This window comes from Eurosta solidaginis, chromosome 3, assembly GCF_040869045.1.
Source record: "Eurosta solidaginis isolate ZX-2024a chromosome 3, ASM4086904v1, whole genome shotgun sequence".
Lineage (NCBI taxonomy): Eukaryota > Metazoa > Arthropoda > Insecta > Diptera > Tephritidae > Eurosta > Eurosta solidaginis.
Window position 1 is genome coordinate 161,206,783 of NC_090321.1, and position 25,257 is coordinate 161,232,039.

Genomic DNA, 25,257 nt, shown 5'->3' on the forward strand with positions numbered 1-25,257 from the left:
AAAAAAAATATTTTTCCCCTGCCGCGAGAGAACATCACTAAGAAGATTAAAGAAGATATTAAATCAAGTCTTCTAAATCAATAGACCAAGACGATATAGACATGGCAATGTTGAAACACCTACAATGAGGGAACAAGCGAGCAGACGCACGTCTCAAACTTTTCGTTGTCGTTTGTCACTCCCGAATAATGGAATGGAACCAGCTAATGATGGTGGGTCACATCGACCGACATCACTCCTCTCGCCAGTACCGAAATTGTTTCAGGTGGCATTGGAAAATATCTTATTATTTCTATAGCATAAGAGCCAGAGCTGGGTATTAATGATTACTTTAGGTATTAAATTACCATTAATTCCCCAATACATGTACTTGTGGAAAGTAATCAATTCCTTTCCTCCACAGAAAACAAAGGGTGCCACAGGGTGGTGTACTATCCCCACATTTATTTAACTTCTACATATCAAAGCTACCTTCACCACCAGAAGGAGTAACTATCGTTTCGTACGCCGATGACTGCACAATAATGGCCATAGGCCCAGGCCCACAGATTGATGAGTTTTGTAACAAAATAAACAGCTATCTCCCTGATCTCTCCAGTTTCATCGCCTCGCGAAACCTGACATTGTCACGGACAAAATCATCGGCGACCTTATTTACAACATGGACGCTCCAGTTGTTGTCGACCATATTGAACATCCACGTCGATGGTACCACGCTACCGACTGTCCTACGCCCCAAAATCTTGCGTGTGATGTTCGATCAGGATCTAACTTTGTTGTGAGCATGCAGCCGCAATTCTAATAAAAATCCAGAGCCGTAATAAAATCCTCAAATCTCTTGTCGGCAGTACTTGTGGTAAAGATAAAGAGACGCTCATTACCAATTGAATGCTACGCGTCCCCGATATGGTCATCAAGCCTAAAGACTACTCACTGGAAGAAAATACAGGCCTGCCAAAATACCGCCCTCAGATACGCCACGGGCTGTCTTCTTATGTCCCCAGAACATCATCTACATAATGAGGCGATAATACTCCCCATTAGGGAGAAAAATGAAATGCTGACCAAACAGAACCTGGGTATCCCAACAGACATCTGATTGATGAGCATATACTGCCCAGGGGATTAAGGGGTCATATCCTCAAGCATTATGAAGAAATACGGCATCTGAGAACACATCCGTATGAAGATAAAAAACACAAGCAGTGAATCCAGAGTACTTAAAGAACAATACCCAAAACTAGCAGAGGAGGAACGTACCCTGCCTAGGGAAACGCGAGTCTCTCTAGCTCAACTTCGATCTGGATACTGTAATAGGTTAAACTCTTATCTATACAGAATCAACCCCGACATACAAAATGTACAGTGGCTCACAGTTTATTTCGTGCAGCTACAGAACAAAACTGTTGAGCTATATAGAAAGGAAACTAGTGACGATGTCAAAAAAATTGAAATGCACAATTTTAATAAAAATATGCTTTTATTTGAACAAATACTTAATTTTCATGTGTTTACACGTTTGTCCTAATTATTTAATAAAAACTAAAATTATCTCAAACACCAAGGTCACAGCTTATTTCGTGCACCGCCCGCTGCCTTAGAAAAAATTACTTTGTTATTTAGTTTAGTACCTCGTATGGCCACCTTTTGTTAAATAACATCTTCAAGATGATTTTCATAGATGCAATTAGTTTTTGAGCGGCTTCGCGTGGTATGTTATGCATTTCTTCGACAAGAATAGTTTTTAAATCGCTAATCTTACTAATCTGCCTTTACCGTGTAGCCGATTCCAAAATTGACCACACATTTTCAATGACATTTAAGGCGAGAGATTGTGGGGAGTGGATTCATGAGCTGTGGACGGTTCCATATTACCCATGCCTGCACAATCCCGGATTTGGTTATTGTGAAATCGATCACGTACACCTAAATTAGGGGCAATTTGCAACAAATTGTCTTTTCGTAAGGTTAATTAAATCTTTTCGTAAATTAAATACACATGACACAAATACACATGACACCAACCATCTCTTTAATTGTAATGTGGAAGCAACGCCTCTAACACTCCTCTCACTATGGTCCAACCCTGTTGAAACAGCAAGTTTCCTTGGACTCCCGTTAGAGGACATTGATGACAATTAGTGATTGGTCGCACCTATTGGACGGGGCGAAGCACTGCTACAAAAACAACAACATTACGTTTCAATTCCTCAAAGAAAGATACCAAAAGTAACTTCGTTTTCTTAGGGACGAGTACAAAAATCTTTTGTTTGTAATTGAAAAAAAAAAAATACTTTGCTATCTGCCCAACTACTTTCGAAAGGAATTGGAAATGTAATTGGAGATTTTACAATTACATTATAAGGAATACCAAAAGTAATTAAGAATTTCCCATTCCTCAAAGTAATTGACCAGTTCTTAGTGTAAAAAATATTTTTGCGGTTCAAGCGGTGATTTTATGAGGCCATAGTAACTCCTTGGACCATAAGAAAATTTTTATAAAACAGAAGCACATTCTTCTATGACTGGCAATCCATTTATCCTCGCCATATATGAGGACGGGTATAGTAAGATTTTGCCATTAGCTGTGTTTTTTTTTGCATCTATAGACGTTTACGCTTAAACTTTATATGGACTGCTAAGCGTCAAACTTTAAATACACCTCTGAAATTGCTGCGCATAAAATTAGTACTACTCAATTTCAATACGCATTATACTCAGATGTAACTGAAATATTTGTCTATGTTTTACCTCTACACTAATTCTATGTATCACCCCTTAAAATGGTGCGTGTCCACAATTCATCACAACTGATACAGCTATATGTTATACACTATGGCCATCAGAGGGTTGTGTCTCCGCTTTTCGGTACACACTGTGCTGTAGCTAGTTGTTTAACCACTACCGCTAGATGGGTCTCCTAAGCATTATCTATAATAAGCGTTTTTTACGCGCGTAAACGTATACGCGTTTATAGAAAACACGGCTAGTGTAGTTTAGTTTGCTGTAGAGCGGCCGACCAATTGCTTTGTACGTGGCTAGCAACGTTTCTTTATATTTTCCCCCAAGTGCTGCTGACAAGATACTTGAGGATGTTGTTGCGGCTTTAGATACAACTTCATTGGCATGCGCCTTTAAGAGAGTTTCACCGAATATTACCCCGAAGATCATTTTGCGGAAACCATGCTGATGAGTGGCTAGGCGAAGATTTATGGTTTCACAGGCTTGAAAAAGTGCATCAGGTAGCGTACTCCCTCAGCGCCAAGGTGTTTTAGCATTGGCATGTCCCAGGTATAAGGACAAACCCCGAACTGTGAGGAGGTGGAAACGCAAATATCCTGACTTAAAAACAATGAGTCACAGAAGAACATTTGACGACTAAACTTTTCAAACAAGGAGACGAAACGATGCATAATTATTATGCAAACTTTTAAATTCAAAGAAGCTTTTATCATTGACAAATACAGTTGCACATGGAGCCGCTATGCCTTAATTACACTTCACTTCAAACTCTTCTGAGGTTTCATACGGACGTCTCTCAAGAATACGAGAAAAAAAGTTTTCCGGAACATTAGTGGTGTTTACGTCATGCCAGCTGAATGTATCATAGAAATTTAAAAAGTATGCTGTTTTCCTATAGCCACCACCATTTGATAGCGGATGAAGGAAAGGAGATGCCCTTACTTAGCTGGAAACTTTAAGAGGATAATGATTTGAGATTCCTTGGTGGCTCCAAATGCCATCAGTTACCACTCACAAGAAAAATCTGATGAAATCATGAAAAATGTGACCCGAAAAGTCACCCACATTAACCGGAGCAAGTTCTTATTGTAGTTTTTCAATTACATTCGTAATTCCTTTGAGAAATGCAATGGGAAATCCGAAATTACATTTTCCATTCCTTGTATGTAATATAATTGAAAGAAATTTCGTTTCATTTCGAAAGTACTGAGAAAGAAATTACAATTCGGCAAAGTATTTTTTTTTTTTCAATTACAAACCAAAATTTTTTTTTGTAATTGAGGCTAACGAATTGCTTTTGATATTTTTTTTGGGGAATTGAAATGTGATTAATTCCTTTGCTGTGCAGAACAGTAATTGATTACTTTTTCCAATTACTGAGGAATATAATGGGTAATGTAATGGAATTGAATTTACCCAACTCTGCTACTTTTTAAATCGATGTAATAAAGATTTTTTTATGAGAAAAATTCTAATATATGATCTTCTATCAATCAAGGTAACTATTTAAGTTATCCAAGGAAAAGTAGCCTGCTATAAATATTGTAACCAATGTTAGCAGCACTAAGCGATGCTATCGTCTCTAAGCCGATGCTAAGTAGTGACGTGAATTCACATCCATAGATCAATCATTATGTATCTACATAAACGAAACAATAATTGCGTCTACACATATGTACCATGTACGTATACGAGCAGCGGAGAGTCAATGCACAAACACATGCATATATCTGAGATACTCCTATAAGTATGCAATGAGAAAAACTATAAAATTGTGCAGTTGTAGTTACAGCTGAGAAGTTTGAGAGCTGCTGGACTAGTCGGTTCTGGAAGCGCCTAGAAGATGCGAAGGTTGAAATCAAAGAGTATAAAAGGCGGCAATTGTAGAGGCGCTGGAATTCAGTTTGATTTGAGTTGTCAAGAAGTTTCGACGAAGACGCTATCTAGCGAGCAAGAGCAGTATTATTTTGAATAGTAGAGTTTCATTTGAGCTATCAGTCAGTTTGGTTATTAAGCAAGCTATTCGTTGCACAGTTTGAGTGTTATTGTGAAGTACTTTAATAAAGGCCATTTTGCATTATTACATATCGGAGTTATTTGTTCAACAGTTTAGTGATTCGAACTTAGCAGAGGATTGCAAATAAGAGGATTTGCAAGTAAATTCGTTACAAATATGTTTATTTATTTATTTATTTATTTAATTCAGTCCCTATATTTAAATTTTCCGATTGCATGTGATGTACAGTTTCGATATACCAATTGTTGCTATTTATTTAGCTAAAATTTGATTGAAAGTGAATGAAATTTGATATTCCGCTGATATAAAAGCCAAATAACTCATCTTTTTTGATGCATTATGCAACATATCACGATGCAATTATGAATTGTGCTCCACTTCTTGCATACGTCTAGAAAAGCTCAAAAATTGTAGCGTTTATAATTTCTTTTATATAAACTGTTGCACCCTCAATGCATGTACATTAGGGTGGTTTAAAAAAAATCTATGCCGGATTTTTTTCGCGACACCACCCTAAAATGTTTCATTTTGTTAGAGTTTAAGATTTGCAAAGTTTGAGCACAATTGCATTGGTGTGCTACTCGTTGAGAATGCAACAGTTATTTCTAATATTTTGTTATTAATGATTATAAGTCGGCCGCTTTTTTATTGGAAGTGGTTTAACTCGCCTTCCAAAAAATTCGAAAGGCGAGATTTTAAAACCTTATAAAAGCGGCTCATATGTATGTACATACTTTATTTATGTATACTTAATAAAAAAATTGTCTTGTACTTTGGTTGAATTAAACCTTCACCAATATCTTAATATACATACATACTAAATAATAACTAAATAACATTAATTTTTCACAGTTTAAAAATGCTTTACAACCAATTGACATAGTTAACGTTCCGTATCTTAATACATTAAGTGGTATTTATGGCGCACTTTTTGTTTTGACCTCTCCAATCTCTTTAACTAAAGAGCGTACAGCCACATGGGGCTCAGCTGGGCGTAGTACAGCTTCCCCATTAACTTTATAATCGGCATAGTTGAGTCTGTAAACTTCGTGGAAGCCCAATTTCTCCATAACACGTGCCGAATAATGGCTTGAGCAGAGTACATGCATAACTGGAATATTGTGCTCCTTCATATATTCTAAAGTGCTTTCTGTGAGTTTACCAGCAATGCCTAGACCACGATAGTCCGTGTTGACCGACAATATTTTTCCATCCAATATAACATCACAGTCTGGATATAAATCAAAAATATTAAAATGTTCCTCAATCCTATCGAAAAGTGATAAGATTTTCTTGAATTTTGCGTGCTGACAGGAGTCGGCTGCTTTTACGGGCTCTGTATTTGGTGGCTGGAAAAGATAAAATAATAATAATTTAGGAACGCCAATGCGTAGATAATACATACATATTAGAAATAAAAATATGTAATTATATGGATAGGCACAAAAATCTACGAGTTCTGCAAGTCCGATAAATTTAAACGCTTATTATTAAAAGGGTACATGTCCACATTTAGGCAAAAATGAAATTTTAAATACAATGAATAGTTTTAATCAATACCTATTTAATTCCAAAACAACATATATTTACCTTTGCCCTATTTGATTTTATAAGCTATGGAATACTGCCTTTATTTTCAAAAGGGCTCATGTCCTGGACATATGTATGCCCTTTTAATAATATTCTGTACCAGTCCAAAGCCGATTGCTTTTAGGTATTGCATACCACTCATTAGCTTGCTAAGCGATGTTTTCAAGGTTAAAGGTCACAGTTACCTACTGGACATTATGGTTGTACAAAAAGAAGTTTAAGGGCCTGGCAAAAAATGACATCGTATTTTTTACTTAACCATATTAATTCGGATCTGTTATTGGTGCCTTTCCCTAAAATATGTGACAGTTTCGTAAGAAAGAAGAAAATGCAAAAAATTACGAAAATATTTCACAAATAATACGTCACTGAGTCAAAACGTATCCGAAACAAAAAATTATATATCCAAAAAGTTAATTAATTCACCACATAAAATATTTAAAGGTTATGGATATGGCGAAAAATCAATTTGTTGATATGGTATGTTTATGGCTAGTGCGTTATGGTATGTCATCATTGACCAATTACATTAATTTGCATAACGATGATTTAAGCTAACTCGATCCAATCAGGAATTAAACAAAACTAGCGTCATTAAAAAGTTACTATGTTGTACATGAAAGTTTCCAACAAATCAAAGCCCCTGAGCTAATAAATGAATTACATCTTTTACGGTCCAAAAACTGTTCACGTAGGGCTACTGAATTTTAATATAACCACATTTTACATTTAGATATTGTGACGAAGGCGTAAATGTTAATAAAAAATCTTTAACATCGTAGTTGCAAAAATTAAAATCGTTTTGACAAACAAATTAACTTACTTCTCCCAATGACATAATTATATTCTAATTCACTCTTTGACGTAGACAGCCATCTTAACCGTTTGATACTTCATGCTACTAGAGTGAATATGAACATATTAATTTTAGTTCGTGAAATGACACTTCTGTCAGAACACAAAATTAATTATTTAATTAAATTAAAAAACGGCAATCTAAAGAAACTTGCAGTTTCAAGAGGGTTGAAGCAAGGGGAAAGGGCGTTGGCTCCCAATTACAATTTAAAAGATGGTTGGATACCCATTACTCGCGGGACATATCGCTCATTTACTTCAATAGTGTTATAACTCAAAAAACACAATTTTCCAGGAGAGTCATTCAAAGATTTTAACTGCCATATGTTGCGCATATAAAGGCATATTTTCATTTTTATAGCACGTGGTAAATTTTTAACTGATCACAAAGATTTTTTATACAACCTAGATCATGATATTGGGTAGGTTTATATGTTATTAACTCAAAAGTCATGTTTTTTGAGTTATGACACCATTGAAGTAAATGCGCGATATCTACATTGCATATTTCATGGTTGATTCTATTTCAGTATTCAGATCAAAGTTGTACCAGAATGATGCTCGTATCCCTGGAAAGTCGTAGGAAAGTCAGTAACTAGTGATAAAAATTTATGGTTCAGAACTAGAGCTATATTATCAAATAACTACTAATTCGATAGTAACTAGAATTTATCTAGTTCGAAAATCAACAGTTTGGGTTTTTATATTTCATATCAAACATGAATTTGATAAGTATGATATCTACAAAAAAACTGCTATACAACTCACTTATGCACTGAATAAATAATATTGTGGCGAATATTAGCATTTCGATAAATCACTATGCTGCTAGTAAATAAATGCACAACAACATCAAAGCAAACAGCCTCATATACATGTAAACATCAAAGCAAGCAGCCACACTAGGCCGGGTTGATTTGTGGGGAGGCAAAAAAATCGTCCATTGCTCTGTAAAAATCATATTCTAGGGATCAAAATAAGAAACTTTGCCTAAGGAACCATACCTCTAAAACGAATTCTGATGTCCCCCAATTTGGGTCGAACTTTTGGGTAGGGGCAAATTTTTAAAAATCCCACTTTGACCCATTTAGAGTGCTCCAATCGAGTCCAAATGTATGACCGACCCCCACTAACTTTGGAGGCCCGACCCACCGATGCCAGTGGCACACCCCCTGGACCCCCCGGGGGGTCACCATACAAACATTTCAAAAAATAGCCGGTTTTGCACTTTACATGAAAAAATCAGCGAAATGCCTATGTTTTTTCTTTTTGGAGTTTATTTTTCTCTTTAGAAATTTATTTAGTCAGAACATATGTAAATGAAAAAATGAATTTAACTTAGTAATAGAAAAGAAATTAAAAAAAAATTATTAGAAATTAGCGTTTTTACAACCCTTTTAAAACCAAGGCATCACTGTGATGCATTTGCATGTCGTAAACATAGTTGTGTGGGTTTTTTATTCAACCGTTTTAAAAAATGAAGGTATCACTGTGAAACAATTGCAGATCGTAAAATTGCTTGTGTTGTTTTTTAAGCCACCACAAGACACAGCAGGTAGAATTGAAATTACCATTTCATTCTTATTACCTCGTCTCGTAGACCATATATAACGCAACAATTTTTGTGAATGCATTAAGTCGTTGTGAAGAACTCAAAGTGTAAAGTGCTAATTTCAGATAAAAAAATATTTCAAAAAAAAATAATAAGTGACCATTCCTCTACACCGCAAGATGAAGCAACTGCGTCAACAACTATCGAAAACCCTATGAGTCATATACCCAAGCATGATGTTACTGTTTTTGGTGTGTCTACTGATTTAACTGATCTTAATTTACCAACCCATCTGGATATTTTGAGATATTATTTTTACTTCAGCGAACGTGCTAAAACAGAACAAAAAAGTTTTCCCATAAATCATTCACTATTCAAGTACAAGATGAGTTGATTGGAATTTGGGAAAAACTTGGTATGGAAATAATGCTGATCGCAATGAAGCAAAGAACAATGCTCATGTTTTTGGCGCAAAATACTTTCTTATGAGCTTTGCAACATGTGTTTTGTGACAAAAACCAAAATGCAGACAACATACCGATTCATATTTAATAATTTGGGAAAAATTTAAACAACGTGACATCAGGACGAACAAGGCGACAGCTGTTTCGATTATACCTTGTAAATCTCTTCAAAGCCTTTTCTCCCGGGAGTGGGAGTCGAAATCGCACTCCTACGATAGTTGAAATGGTTATAAACGCATTCAGCTATGTCATGCCTTAGTTGTTGTAAAGTTTTTCCCAATTGCCTTCTTTTTGCATATTTTAATCTTTTACACATTGCAATTCATAATTTCATATATATCGTTATTTTTTCTATCGACGTGCAGCGCAAATAAAAAATAAAACATATAATTTATTTAATAATTTGGGAAAAATTTAAACAACGTGACATCATATAAGTTTTTCCCAATTGCCTTCTCTGCATATTAAATCTTTTACACACTGCATACTTCGTATGTAATTATGTGTTAAAGTTATGCTTGGTGGTAAGGCGGTTTTCAAAGAAACTTGGTATTGTTGCTGTTTTTTGTTCTATTTATAGAACTACAACGAATTAACCAATTTTGTCGAGTTAATCGGAGAGCGCCCGTATTGCTTTAAATGTATGAAAACATTTATTTGAATCAAGTTTTAATTAATAATTAAAATTTTAATACAACAACTAAGGCATGAAGTGGCTGAATGCGTTTGTAACACTTTCAACTATCGTAGGAGTGCGGGTTCAAATCCCACTCCCGGGAGAAAATGCTGTGAAGAGATTTACATGGTATAATCGAAACAGCGGTCGCCTTGTCCGTCCTGTTGTTGTTGTTGTTGTTGTAGCAGTGCTTCTCCCCACCCAACAGCCGCGACCGATCACAAATTGTTATCAATATCCTCTAACGGGAGTCCAAGGAAACTTGCGGTTTTAACAGGGGTGGACCATAATGAAAGGGGTGTTAGAGGCGTGGGTTCCACATTACAATTAAAGAGATGGTTGGTGTCATGTGGGGACACATTGCAAGCGGGGCATACATTTTGTATGTCGGGGTTGTCTCTAGATAGGTAAGAGTTTAACCTGTTACAGTATCCAGAACGAAGTTGAGCAAGAGTGACACGCGTATCCCTGGGGAGTATGCGTTCATCTTCCACAAGTTTTGGGTACTTTTCTTTGAGTACTGGATTCACCGAGCAATTCCCGGCATAAAGGTCCCACGCCTGTTTGTGGAGTTCACCAAGGACCTGCTTGTGTTTTTTTGCTTCATACGGCTGGGTTCTGAGGTGCCGTATTTCCTCAAAATGCTTACGGAGATGACTCCTTAAGCCTCTAGGCGGTGTTGGCTCATCAATCAGATGTCTGTTTGAATGCCCAGGTTTCTAGGTATTCAACAGGAACTGTTTGGTTAGCATCTCATTTCTCTCCCTGATGGGGAGTATTCTCGCCTCATTATGTAGATGGTCTTCTGGGGACAGAAGAAGACAGCCCGTGGTGATGCTGAGAGCAGTATTTTGGCAGGCCTGTAGCATCTTCCAGTGGGTAACTTTTAGGCTTGGCGACCATATTGGTGACGCGTAGCACGTAAACGGCTGGCCAATTGCTTTGTATGTAGTAATGAGCGTTTCTTTATCTTTTCCCCAGGTACTGCCTGCAAGGGTTTGAGGATTTTAGTACGGCTCTTGATTTTCGGAACAATTGCGGCTGCGTGCTCACCAAAATGTAGATCCTGATCAAACGCCACATCCAAGATTTTAGGATGTGGGACAGTCGGTAGCGTAGTGCCATCGACGTGGATTTTCAAAATGGTCGACATTTGGGAAGTCCATGTTGTAATTAAGGTCGCGGAAGATTTAGTCGGTGATAGTGCCAGGTTTCGCGAGGCGAAAAAACTGGAGAGATCAGGGAGGTAGCAGTTTATTCTGTTGCAGAGCTCAATAATCTGTGGGCCTGGGCCTGTGGCCATTATTGTGCAGTCATCGGCGTATGAAACGATAGTGACTCCTTCTGGTGGTGAAGGTAGCTTAGATATGTAGAAATTAAACAAAAGTGGGGATAGGACAGCACCCTGTGGCACCCCTTGTTTAATTCTTCTTGGTTTTGATGTTTCGTTTCTAAATTGCCCCGATGCCTGCCGACCACCCAGATAATTTGCGGCCCACCTTTTAAGACATGGGGGAAGGGTAGACCCTTCCAGGTCTTGCAGTAACGTGCCATGGTTGACCGTATCAAAAGCTTTTGATAGGTCTAGCGCTACGAGTACTGTTCTATGGTGGGGATTTTGATTTAAACCGCAATTTATCTGGGTGCTGATGGCATTTAGCGCGGTGGTGGTGCTATGGAGTTTTCTGAAGCCATGCTGATGACAGGCTAGCTGCAAATTTGCTTGGAAGTAGGGGAGCAAAATGGGGGCTAAGATACTTGGCTTGGATATCATAAGTGGTTTCAGGCTCTGGATCAGGGACTGATATCAGTCTTAGACCGGCCATAGTGACGAATGTCACGCGTGATTAGTTATCACGTCCTGCACGAGGTGCCCCTGCTTCTACTGATAATGGCGGATCTAGAGAGGACAACTCGATAAAACCCGCACCCCTTGAGTCATTGTGCCGAGCTCAGGGGAGGGAGAGTCAAGATCGGTACACAACGGTGACGAACTGGACTGTTTTAGGACTTTGATTTCGCATTACATTTTGACTTGATGACATTGGGCTGGTAGGTGCGGTATTCTGCCACTTTAGTAGGTCGGGGTGAAACCCTACCAAAATGGCTGGTAGGCTAATGCTGCACCTGCCCACGTCCCGTTAAAACCGTGGCGGGCCTCAAGGTACGTTCCGGCTCCGTCGCCGTTAAGTTGGTGGTGTAGGTGCGGTTGAAGATTTTCCCGCTTCGCGTCCGGTCTGGCTCTGAACGCATTACTCATAAGGTAATGCGTCAACCCTCGCGTGGCCTCCCTGTGTAGCATAGATAACCACGAGATCGTTAAAGGGCGACTACACAATCGGCTCCGGATAGCGGCCTTGAGGGGGGACTTTTTTAGAATGGACAATACTAATACGAATCCGCCAAGGATGGGGTGCGGAAGAAGAGCGCTTTTGATGGAAATCCGTCAAATCAATCTTCAGCACTCTAAGGCGGCTTCCGCAAATTTGTTGCTCTGCCTTGAAAAAGGCGGAGTGGATATAGTCCTTGTCCGTGGCTGAGTAGTAACGGCAGTAAGATTTCTGGATTAAGGACTGGAAAATTCAACACCTTGGTGCATGGGGAGGCAAGTAGGCCTAGATCCTGTGTGCTTGTTAAAAAAGAGATTAAAGCTTTTATTCTCTCTAATTTCAGCAATGCTGCAGTAACCACGGTCTGCCTCGAGCGAGGAAGTAATGAAATGTGGGTGGTCTCAGCGTACATGCCCCACGGGGACGTAGTGGGACCACCACCTGCGATACTGGGTGAAATCACCGCTGAAGCAAGGCGGAGAGGTGTTAGCGTGATCATCGGTGCCGATGCAAATGCCCATCATAGCATTTGGGGAAGCTCGGATACCAACACTAGAGGCGAGTCTTTATTTACTTTTATTGTAGATGAGGGACTTTGTATATGTAATAGGGGGAATGACCCGACTTTTATTACTGCGTTAAGGGAGGATGTCCTGGACCTCACCCTGGTTAGTAGAGAACTGGAAGGTCGGATATCTGGATGGAGGGTTCTCAACGAGCACTCCTTCTCTGATCACCGATATATTCAGTTCTCAGTGAACGAAGAACGTCCCGGTAAAATATCTTTTAGGAACCCTAAAAGTACTAACTGGGACTTGTATTGTAGGAAGCTGGGAGAGCTACTGCCTGCGGTGCCTATCATTAGTTCGGGCCTGTCCGAATCTGAGATAGACGTTCTGGTGGAAAACTTCACCTCGGCAAGCAATAGCGCCTTTCAGCTGTCCTGCCCATTGAAAACTTACAGGGGGAAGGGCAAGCCGCCCTGGCGGTCGGATTCTCTTGACGAGCTAAGAGCGTCCAGTCGGCGGCTCTTCAACAGAGCCAGGAGGAGTAAATTACCCTCGGACTGGGAGCTCTATAAGGTGAGTCTGAAATAAGGATAGCCAAGCGAGATGCATGGCGAAGCTTCTGCGAAAACGTAGAAGGTTGCAATGAATCCGCGAGATTTAGAAAAATACTCTCTAGGAACCCCGCTCCTCTGGGGTATCTGAGAGATGATGGTGGGGACTGGTCGATGAGTAGCGAGGAGTCCCTAGGGCTTTTACTGGACAATCATTTTCCCGATGTCCCAGTTGCGCAGGGATCTTCGCCTGCATGGTCGGCGGTCGTTGGCCATGCAGAAGTGCCTGCCATTCCAATACGGGAAAGTCAGATAACCTGGGCTATAGGGTCGTTCAAGCCCTATAAGTCTCCGGGCCCGGATGGAATCATTCCTGCGCAGCTTCAAAGGTCTTTGGGGATTTCCTGCCGCTGGTTGGCCATCATATATACTAACTGCCTCAGGCTTAACTATATCCCGAAGTCTTGGCACACGGTTAGGGTTATTTTCATTCCGAAGGCCGGCAGAAGCTCTCATGTATCACCTAAGGATTTCAGGCCAATCAGTCTCTCGTCGTTTCTTCTTAAGACGTTTGAGCGGTTGATTGACCTGTACCTACGGGAAAGGATACCTCGGGGGTTACTGTCGGCTTCACAACATGCGTACTGCAAGGGCAGATCGACGGAAACGGCTCTCCATTCGATTGTAAAGCAAATAGAGGGGTCCCTAGTACACAAAGAGTATGCTCTGGGTGCCTTTCTAGACATCGAGGGAGCTTTTAACAATGTCTTACCGGGGTCAATCGAAAGAGCTCTGGTGGGTTTAGGAGTCGAGGCGGCTCTGGTTGAATTTATTAGCAAACTTCTATGCGGCAGAATTGTGGCAGCGGAGTGTGGAGGGGCCATAATTAAGAGGAAGGTGTGCAGGGGCACGCCACAGGGGGGTGTCCTATCTCCTCTCCTCTGGGTTGTGGTAGTCAACGAGCTTCTTGTGGAGCTGGAAGCCAATGGTTGTCGGGTGGTTGCCTATGCAGATGACCTCGCTATCCTAGTCAGAGGCAAATTTCTGGGCGCCCTGCGCGATGTTCTTCAGGGCTACCTGGATACTGTGGCTAGGTGGGCTGAATCATGTGGATTGGCGGTCAACCCGGGAAAAACGGAATTGGTCCTTTTCACAAGAAGATATAAGGTGCCCGATTTCAGAACTCCCTCGATTGGAGGGGTACCGTTGGTACTTTCTGATAGGGTTAAATATTTGGGGATTGTTTTGGACAAGAAACTGTCCTGGAGACCCAATGTGGAAGATCGGGCCAGGAAGGCCGCTATTGCCTTGTACTGCTGCAGAGGAGCTATCGGAAAGAGATGGGGACTGTCGCCAAGAATAGTACACTGGCTTTATGAGATGGTGGTCAAACCGATTCTGCTATATGGGGTGCTGGTCTGGTGGAAAGCACTGGACACGGCGAGCACCTCCAAAATGTTAGTGTCAGTGCAACGGACGGCGCTGATCGGTATCAGTGGCGCTCTCAGAACAACGCCTACCTTGGCACTGAACGTCATGCTGAACATATACCCAGTAGATATTGCGGGAAAGGCGGCCGCGGCAAGGTCGTTGGTCAGGCTTCGTGATATGGGATATAGACTTTCTGACCGCGGACACTCTAGCCTTCTTACCAGTTTCGACTTCATCCCGGACAGAACGGACTACTGTATGCCGATAACAGCTCCCTATACAACCTTCACCCCAGTTATTCCAGAGAGAGAGGATTGGGGAAGAGGAATTATCTGGGGCATGGGACCGGTTAACTTGTTCACGGATGGGTCAAGGCGGGATGGAAAGGTTGGTGGGGGGGTCTTTTGTCAAGAGCTAAATTTAAGCCGCAAGTTTAAGTTGGCTGATCACTGCAGTGTATTCCAAGCGGAATTTGCTGCGATTAAGGATGCGGTGGATGGAATGCTATCCAGTGCTACCACGGTTAGGGAATTTAACATCTACTCTGATAGCCAATCGGCTATCAAGGCCTTGAGCTCAACTACAGTGCGATCGAGGGTGGTCTGGGAGTGCCTGACCTCGCTTGCGATTGCATCGAATTATTTTACAATTAAGATTATCTGGGTCCCGGGCCATAGCGATATCCCGGGTAACTGTCAAGCGGATCTCTTAGCCCGCATCGGTACAACTAAACCGGATGAAGATGGCTGTAGGGACTTCGGGATCCCGCTGGCCACCTGTGGATTGCTCCTCCATAGCTGGGCCTCGAATCAGCTCAGCAAACGTTGGGCGGATACCACGTCTTGCAGGGTAGCAAGATCTTTCTGGCCGAAAGTGGATGGCAGGAGGTCTGCTGAAATAATTGGGTTCACTAAGGCTCACCTATCAATGGTCATTGGGGTTTTGACAGGGCACTGTCCCATGGGTATCCATGCGGTACGTCTCAATATACTGGAAACTCCATCCTGCTGCAGCTGTATGGAGGATGATGAGGTGGAATCACCAAATCACTTTATGCTTGATTGTCCAGCTTTTGCCAGAATTAGGCGAAAGTACTTCGGTCGCGACTCACTTGGATCTCCCGAGGATATATCCAAAGTTGAGATCGGTATCATTCGGAGCTTTATCGTTGCTACCCAACGATTCTCTAAGTAGCTGGATCTAGGTCACCGTTATTTTTGGTGTATGTGGTATCACAACGGACATTCGTGTTGTCCAAGTGAGCTATCCTTATCAGGGCAGCTACCACCTAACCTATCCTATCCTAGGGGAGCAAAATGGCTTCAAGCGTCTTTGCTACGGGCGATAGGAGAGATATCGGACAATACGACTCTCCTATGTTAGCTGGTTTCACAGGCTTTAGTAGCGGAACAACCTTGGCCATTTTCCATTTTTCGGGTATGACAAAGGTGGAGAGAGCCAGGTTGAAGAAATGTGCTAAGTATTTGAAACCCTCTTTCTCTAGGCTTTTAAGCATCGGCATGGCTATGCCGTCTGGGCACACTGCTTTGGATGGTTTAGCGTGACCAATGGCATCTTCAACCTCTCTGGCGGTGATGGTAATTGGTGACGCGCTGAATTTATGTTTATGTGCGTGTCTGTTGGCCCTCCGTCTATCTTTGTCGAACGTAGAATACATTACATATTGACGGCAGAAAGCGCTCGCGCATTTTTTCGCATCCGAGAGCACTTTATCGCCGAAGGCGATGGAAACTTTGTCATTGTACTTAGACGGATTCGATAGGCACTCTACGGTGGACCAAAGTTCACCCACACCGGCAGAGAGGTTACAACCTCTTAGGTGCTCCTGCCATTTCATCCACAAGCAATCTGATGCGTTGGTTTATATCCCTTATTTGGGGGTCGCCTGGATCGAGCTGTCTTATAAGGTCACGTTCTCTCGCTAAATTTGCGGCCTCCGCCGGGAAGTGGGGCCGAATTTCGGGAATTCTCCCGGCGGGAATGAAACGTGCCGAGGCGGATTCAGTGACCTTGCGGAAAGCACGCTCCCCTTGGCGGGCATCAGTCGGGAGAGGGAGGGCAGCAAAGAGGTTGTCTGTAAAAGATTTGTATTCGTCCCGGTTTGTCTCAACACCAAATTTGACAAGGGATGACGGAAAATCGTTCCATTATACATAATTCGTCCCACTTTCCTTTTTTAAAGTTAGTGAAAGTGCGTTTTTCTGTGACGATGAAGTTGGCGGAACGCTCGAGCCAAATAAGTATATGCAGGTGGTCGGATGCCAATGTTACCATCGGCTGCCTGTTGACGCAGTTTACGAGTTTCGCGCTCACGATTGAGATATCCGGCGAACTGTGACAGCTTCCTACCATACGTGTGGGGGCGTCTCCGTCCATTGTACAGAACTTCGTTTCTTCTCTTTGATCCGCCAACATCTCACCCCTACTGTCCGCCCGCAAGTTTGAATGCCATAGATCGTGATGGGCATTGAAGTCGCCTAAGATAATGCGATTGTTGCCAGTGAGTAAGGCGCTAATATTAGGGAGGTATCCACTGGGTCAACAGGTGGCAGGAGGGATGTAGATGTTGATGATTTCTAGGTTTGCATCGCCTGACCGGACAGATAGGTCTTGACGTTCTAAGACATTGTCCCTGCGGTCGATGCCAGGATCAAATATATGATATTGCACAGAGTGGTGTATGATAAACGCGAGGCCGCCTCCATTTCCGCTCTCGCGATCTTTTCTGTGGACATTATACCCAGAGCAGGTCTGCAATGCAGATCTTGCTGTGAGTTTAGTCTCTTGAATCGCAGCAATGCGGATGTTGTGCCGCTTCATGAAATCGTCTATCTCCGTAATCTTCCCAGTTAGTCCATTACAGTTTAACTGCAGAATTCTGAAGTGTATAGGGGGAGACGTCGCCACTCTGGGGGTAAGTGAAGGGTGACTACGCCTGGGTTGTGGAAGACCAGGACGCAATTGCTGTTGTGGCCTTGGGACTGGGCGTCCTTGGGCAAGCATTGGGGTACCCGGATGATTTGGGTTTGCGGCCTGGCAACATGGCGCTATGAAACCCGTCGGGGGTTACCGGCGCGGAGACCAGAACATCTAGAAAAGTGGCACCGCCCAAGGCAGGAGCTGCATGACGCAAACATATATATTCTCTACTGGCAAACGGTGCAAACGGAGGTAGGGACTAAGAATCTGTTTCCCTGACCTACACGATTGCTGCCGGAAAAGAGGGGGGGGGGGGGGAGAAGACGGGGGCAGGGGCTGATGCTCAGCATTGCTACCGACTATACTAGGGAGATAGTAGTTATGAGTGGTAGCAGCTGTTTGAGTTGTTGGCGCCGTGGGCGCGAGCAGCAACGGGTACTGGATGTGGCTTGCTGAGCAGCTGGGCTGCTGGAAGGTAGTGGGGGGGGGGGGGGGGGGGGCGCTAAGGCTTATAGAACGGGACGCCCTTGGATGCGAACAGCAAGGAGCCACAAAAGATTTATAAAAGTTACGTGGACGTCGGGTTTTGGGATCAAGCCCAGAACAACCTGTCCGATGCAACCATCCCTTACACGAGACACACTGGACAGAGTATGACCGTCCTAAAAAGATTCTTTTCCGGCAGATGCAGCAAAACCATTTCTCAGGACCGGGGTCAGGAGACGGACCCGAATTGGATTCTATGCCTTCCCGGAGCAAGAGAATATGGAGCAGTCCCGCTGCAAGGAGCTGCTGGGAGGATGACAATTTGTGGGAGGGACGCAACAAATTAAATGGGGTTACACTGAAATGACAGTCCTTGGTCGGGAAAAATCCCGAGTCGCTCCGGTACATAGAACCGACTGCCTTGGGAAGCGCCTTGTCCGTCCTGATGTCACATTGTTTAAATTTTTCCCAAGTTATTGAATAAATTATATAATTAAAAATTGCTTCAAATAAATGTTTTCATACATTTAAAGCAATACGGGCAATCCCCGATTAACTCATAAAAATAAAACAATTTTTTAGTTCTATGTTATCCGGGAAAGTAAATAGTTGAGTGCTGTGTTTTAAAAATTATTTAATATTTATTATACGCAAATAAATGCTGTGGAAAGTAAGTATAAACGTCATTTATTTCTGTTTTATTCAATAATGCCTCCTTCAAGAAAGGGAAGACTATATATTTGCGAGGCGACGCATGTTACAAATAATGACTCGAATTTGTGGAGAGGCACATAGGCCGAGAGTGGTACTGCCAATATCACCTCTAAACACGTATGAAGACTTTGCAGCATTCGAAGAAAGTCTTAAGAATGAAAAACCTTTTTAAAGGTTTGGTAAAGAATTTGTAAGCAATTTTTTAACTCATATGAGAAGAATGCACTTTTCATTTGCTCAAGGTTGTCGAGTTAGTAACTAGCACAGACAAAACATATTATAAATTTAAAAGGGGCTGCGGGCGTCAAATAATGACTGATGCAGGAGCAAAAACGTGTTTCTGGCGTGGAACCGACACAAAAAATGTGTTAGAGGATTTCTTTCAACATTAGCCATACGCCGTAAGTATAATTTTTACAATTTCCTATACAGCAAATGTCAATATTAATTTATTTTATTAGTTTTTTTATTATTAATTTCATTATTATTTATATTCATATAAGAGTTCTAAACTTTTAGCGTATTTTTTATTTCAATTTATATTTTACACGAATCAAAAAGTTTAATTAAATTTTTATTTTATTTTATTAAATTATGTTTTTTACTTTTATATTTACAGATGCATTGATACAGTTACGCAAAAATATTTCCAGTAGGCTGCAGAACGCACACTAAGAACAGCCAAATAGGAGCTAAAAAAGTTATAATGTAGTAATTTTATACATACAGTAACATAATGTTAAAATTTTACTAGGTTTTTGTAATTGAGTTACCTTGTTTTTGTTTTTCTTAATTATAAAAAATGAAATAAAATACATAAATGTATGTATATTTTTGAATGTACTATGAACTGTTTTCTTATAAAAAAAAATTATAAAAGGCTAAAATGCAACACCATGAATATTATGAAGTCTCTGTTTTTTTGAGTGCGCCTCGCTGTATTAAATATAGGGGAACACGAGGGCAGTCGGAACAACTGAAAGATTCGCATATCCTATTTTTTATGATCATTTTGCAATATCTTTTCGGTACTTATTTATTATTGTTTCCGACTCGGGAACAAATTTTTTCAGAATATATTTTGTGTCGAAAATGTATCAAATCAAATATTTTGTCCGACTACGCTGAAGTATCAAAAAAGCCTATAAAAATATCGCTTAAGACTCTATAGCTTTATTTGTTGCGACTATCGTAAACAACTGGCGGCCGCCGTGGTGTGATGGAAGCGTGGCCCGCCTACCACACCGAAGATCCTGGGTTCACGCCCCGGGAAAAGCTACATCAAAAACTTTAAAAGCAAATTTTTTCAATTAGAAGACAATTTTTCTAAGCGAGGTCGCCCCCCGGCAGTGTTTGGCAAGCACTCCCAGTGTATTTCTGCTATGAAAAGCTCTCAGTGAAAACTCATCTGCCTGAGTCGACATAAAACAAGTAGGTCCCATCCCGCCAAATTTGTAGCAGAAAAAAAAAAATAGGAGCACGACGAAAATTGGAAGAGAAGCTCGGCCTTAGATCTCTTTGGAGGTTATCGCGCCTCACATTTATTTTTTATTTATTTAAACAATACTTTCACTGCCACAAACTGAACGACATATGAATCATATTGCTATCGTTTTCAGGTGCATTTGCGAGAGTTTTATCCGGTTTAATATCGTAAATCATTCAAATGGGGTATCATTTGTAATCACACATCATGTAATCATCAGCTAAGAGTGAATATGACATTACTCACACATATACATGCATGTAACTTGAAGACAAACGTAAATATAAAAAAAATAAAAAAAAATAAATGTAAGGCGCGATAACCTCCGAAGAGATCTAAGGCCGAGCTTCTCTTCCAATTTGCGTCGTGCTCCTCTTGATTTTTCCCTACAAATTGGCCGGACGGGACCTACATGTTTTATGCCGACTCCGAACGGCATCTGCAAGCCAGATGAGTTTTCACTGAGAGCTTTTCATGGCAGAAATACAATCGGAGCGCTTGCCAGACACTGCCGAGGGGCGACCCCGCTTAGAAAAATTTTCTTCTAATTGAAAAATCTTATTTCTAAAATTTTGATGTTGCTTTGCCCGGGAGTTGAACCCAGGGCATACGGTGTGATAGGCGGAGCACGCTACCATCACACCACGGTGGCCGCCAGCCGCCAACGTAAATATAAGATACAGAAATGAGAGGTAATTAAGCAGCTGTTCGTGAAAATTTTAGACGCTAGGAGAAATAGGCAATCGAGGCAACTGAGAGTATAAAAGCAGCGCAAGCTGAGGAGTAATAAGTCAGATTGGTTTTATTACGCTATAAGTGACGTACGCGAGTAATTAAATTGTGAAGTACTACTTCAGTAGCGTTTTAAATAAGGAACATTTTACTATACTGGATATTTGAAGTTGGTTATTCGACAGTTCAGATATTCAAACGATAATAGAAGGGCAGAATAGTCAAGCATTCCTGAACAGTTACAGTTTAACACTGCGTTTTGGCAACTCAACGCGGTGTCGTGTTGTGACTGAGCTTGATGAGGCGCCGCTCCCATTTCTGTATGGAAAAGTTCAGAGTGCGTAGGCTCGAATCTCAGTGGCGCCACTTTCGATTTTTGAATTTCATTTTTAAATATATTATATAAATTGTCTAAAAACAGATGTTCACCCCAAATAGTCTCTAATAGTGACTAGAGACGGCCTACTACATTCAGCTGTAAGCATTGCTCTACATGTATCGGTTACCCGTTAGCATCGAAATGACTCAATACTCAAAGGATCTATACTATGTTGAAAAGAATAAGAGGACTAATAATGAATCTTGTAATGAAATCTCAATATATCTCCGGAGGTGTAAGATACATGTTGAGCTTTCAAGTTCAACAGAAGAGCTCTACACCTTTCGCTTCGTTTTACGTTCCACAAACTTTATTGTATTGAAATGTGTCTCTAAAGAGCTTTTAAAGATTTTTAAGAAAATTTCAAACTATTAATTTAGTAATTTAATTTGATAAATAGAAATTTTATACCAGTACAATAAAGTGCAAATTGTATTTGGCTGGTTATGAGAGTTGATTTATTAGATTATTTTAAATGTTTGTAATCCGAACTTGCGTCGGCTGGAAGTATAAAAAAATGACATTTGATTCACAATCAGTGAGCTCGAAATCGCATACATACTAAATTTCAGTTAAAACATTTTTTTTAAACTAGTTCGCCTTTTTGGATTCACCATTTTAAAAAACCAGCGTAACCAGCGACCCCCAAAAACGCTTCCCAAAGCCGTCGGTTCCATGTATCGGAGCGATTCGGGATTTTTCCCGACCAAGGACTGCCATTTCAGTGTAACCCCATTTAATTTGTTGCGTCCCTCCCACAAATTGTCACCCTCCCAGCAGCGGGACTGCTCCATATTCTCTTGCTCCGGGAAGGTATCGAACCCAATCCGGGTTCGTCGCCTAACCCCGGTCCTGAGAAATGGTTTTGCTGCATCTGCCGGAAAAGAATCTCTTTAGGACGGTCATACTCTTGTCAGTGTGTCTCGTGTAAGGGATGGTTGCATCGGACAGGTTTTTCTGGGCTGGATCCCAAAACCAGACGTCCACGTAACTTCTATAAATCTTTTGTGGCTCCTTGCTGTTCACGCCCTTGGACGTCCCGTCGTCTGCGCCTTATGGAGGCGGCCTAGCGTTTATCATACACCACTCTGTGCAATATCATATATTTGATCCCGACATCGACCGCAGGGACAGTGTCTTAGAACGTCAAGGCTTATCTGTACGGCCAGGCGATGCAAACCTAGAAATCATCAACATCTACATCCCTCCTGCCACCTGTTGCCCCAGTGGATACCGCCCTTATATCAGTGCCTTACGCACTGGCAACAATCGCATTATCTTAGGCGAATTCAATGCCCATTACGATCTATGGCATTCAAACTTGCGGGCGGACAGTAGGGGTGAGATGTTAACGGATCAAATAGAAGAAACGACGTTCTGCACTATAAACGGAGACGCCCCACACGTATGGTAGGAAGCTGTCACAGTTCGCTGGATATTTCAATCGTGAGCTCAGAACTCGTCAACTGCGTCAACTGGCAGCCGATGGTAACATTGGCATCCGACCACCTGCATATACTTATTTGGCTCGAGCGTTCCGCCAACTTCATCGTCACAGAAAAACGCACTTTCACTAACTTTAAAAAAGGAAAGTGGGACGAATACAAATCCTTTACAGACAAACGCTTTGCTGCCCTCCCTATCCCGACTGATGCCCGGCAAGGGGAGCGTACTTTCGCAAGGTCATTGAATCCGCCTCGGCTCGTTTCATTCCCGCCGGTAGAATTCCCGAAATTCGGCCCACTTCCCGGTGGAGGCCGCAAGTTTAGCGAGAGAACGTGACCTTATAAGACAGCTCGATCCCGGCGACCCCCAAATAAGGGATATAAACCAACGCATCAGATTGCTTGTGGATGAACACAAGCGGGCGAAATGGGAGGAGCACCTAAGCGGTTGTAACCTCTCTGCCGGTGTAGGTAAACTTTGGTCCACCGTAAAGTTCCTACCGAATCCGTTTAGGCATAATGACAAAGTTTCCATCGCCTTTGGCGAAAAAGTGCTGTCGGACACGAAAAAATGCGCGAGTGCTTTCTGCCGACAATATATAACGCATTCTACGGTCGACATAGATAGACGGAGGGCCAACAGACACGCACATAAACATAAATTCAGCGCGTCACCAATTACCATCACCGCCATAGAGGTTGAGGATGCCATCGGTCATGCTAAACCATTCAAAGCAGTGGGCCCAGACGGCATAGCCATGCCGATGCTTAAAAGCCTAGGGAAAGAGGGTTTCAAATATTTAGCACATGTCTTCAACCTGTCTCTTTCCACCTTTGTCATACCCGAAAAATGGAAAATGGCCAAGGTGGTCCCGCTACTAATGCCTGGGAAACCAGCTAACATAGGAGAGTCATATCGCCCGATATCTCTCCTATCGCCAGTAGCCAAGACGCTTGAAGCCATTTTGCTCCCCTACTTCAAAGCAAATTTGCAGCTAGCCTGTCATCAGCATGGCTTCAGAAAACTCCATAGCACCACCACCGCGCTAAATGCCATCAGCACCCAGATAAATTGCGGTTTAAAACAAAACCCCCACCATAGAACAGTACTCGCAGCGATAGACCTATCAAAAGCTTTTGATACGGTCAACCATGGCACGCTACTGCAAGACCTGGAAGGGTCTACCCTTCCCCCATGTCTAAAAAGGTGAACCGCAAATTATCTTGGTGGTCGGCAAGCATCGGTGCAATTTAGAAATGAAACATCAAAACCAAGAAGAATTAAACAGGGGGTGCCACAGGGTGGTGTCCTATCCCCACTTTTGTTTAATTTCTACGTATCTAAGCTAACTTCGCCACCAGAAGGAGTTACTATCGTTTCCTACGCCGATGACTGCACAATAATAGCCACAGGCCCAGGCCCAAAGATCGATGAGCTTTGCAACAGAATAAACCACTACCTCCCTGATCTCTCCAGTTTTTTCGCCTCGCGAAACCTGGCATTATCACCGACTAAATCCTCCGCGACCTTATTTACAACATGGATGTCACAAATGTCGACCATTTTGAACATCCACGTCGATGGCACTACGCTACCGACTGTCCTACACCCCAAAATCTTGAGTGTGACGTTTGATCAGGGTCTACATTTTGGTGAGCACGCAGCCGCAATTGTATCGAAAATCCAGATCTGAAATAAAATCCTCAAATCCCTTGCTGGCAGTACTTGGGGAAAAGAGAAAGAAACGCTCATTACCACATACAAAGCAATTGGCCAGCCGATTGCATGCTACGCGTCTCCTATATGGAACTGGAAGAAACTACAGGCCTGCCAAAATACTGCTCTCAGAACCGCCACGGACTGTCTTGTTATGTCCCCGGAACACCATCTACATAATGAGGCGAGAATACTCCCCATCAGGGAGAGAAATGAGATGCTAACCAAACAGTTCCTGTTGAATACCCAGAAATCTAGGCATCCCAACAGACATCTGATTGATGAGCTTAAGGAGTCATCTCCGTAAGCATTATGAGGCAATACCGCACCTGAGAACTCAGCCGTATGAAGCCAAAAAACACACGCAGGTCCTCAGTGAACTCCACAAACAGGCGTCGAACCTTTATGCCGGGAATTGCCCGGTGAATCCAATACTCAAAGAACAGGTTAAACTCTTACCTATCCAGAATCAACCCCGATATACAAAATGTATGCCCCGCTTGCAATGTGTCCCCATATGACACCAACCATCTCTTTAATTGTAATGTGGAACCAACGCCTCTAACACCCCTCTCATTATGGTCCACCCCTGTTGAAACAGCAAGTTTCTTTGGACTCCCGTTAGAGGATATTGATGACAA

At 41.9% G+C, this 25,257-nt stretch overlaps 1 protein-coding gene across 6 annotated transcripts in view; it reads right to left on the bottom strand.

Moving 5' to 3' along the window:
• Positions 1 to 1,461: 1,461 nt before the first annotated feature.
• speck overlaps positions 1,462 to 25,257 on the bottom strand; it is a 330,661-nt gene continuing 306,865 nt past the window's right edge. For all 6 annotated transcript variants that reach the window (XM_067773564.1, XM_067773563.1, XM_067773561.1 and 3 more), the window contains one exon: positions 1,462 to 6,108. In XM_067773564.1, coding sequence (XP_067629665.1) covers positions 5,677 to 6,108 — 432 coding nt within the window. In that variant the 3' untranslated portion in view covers positions 1,462 to 5,676. The remainder of the gene's footprint in view (positions 6,109 to 25,257) is intronic.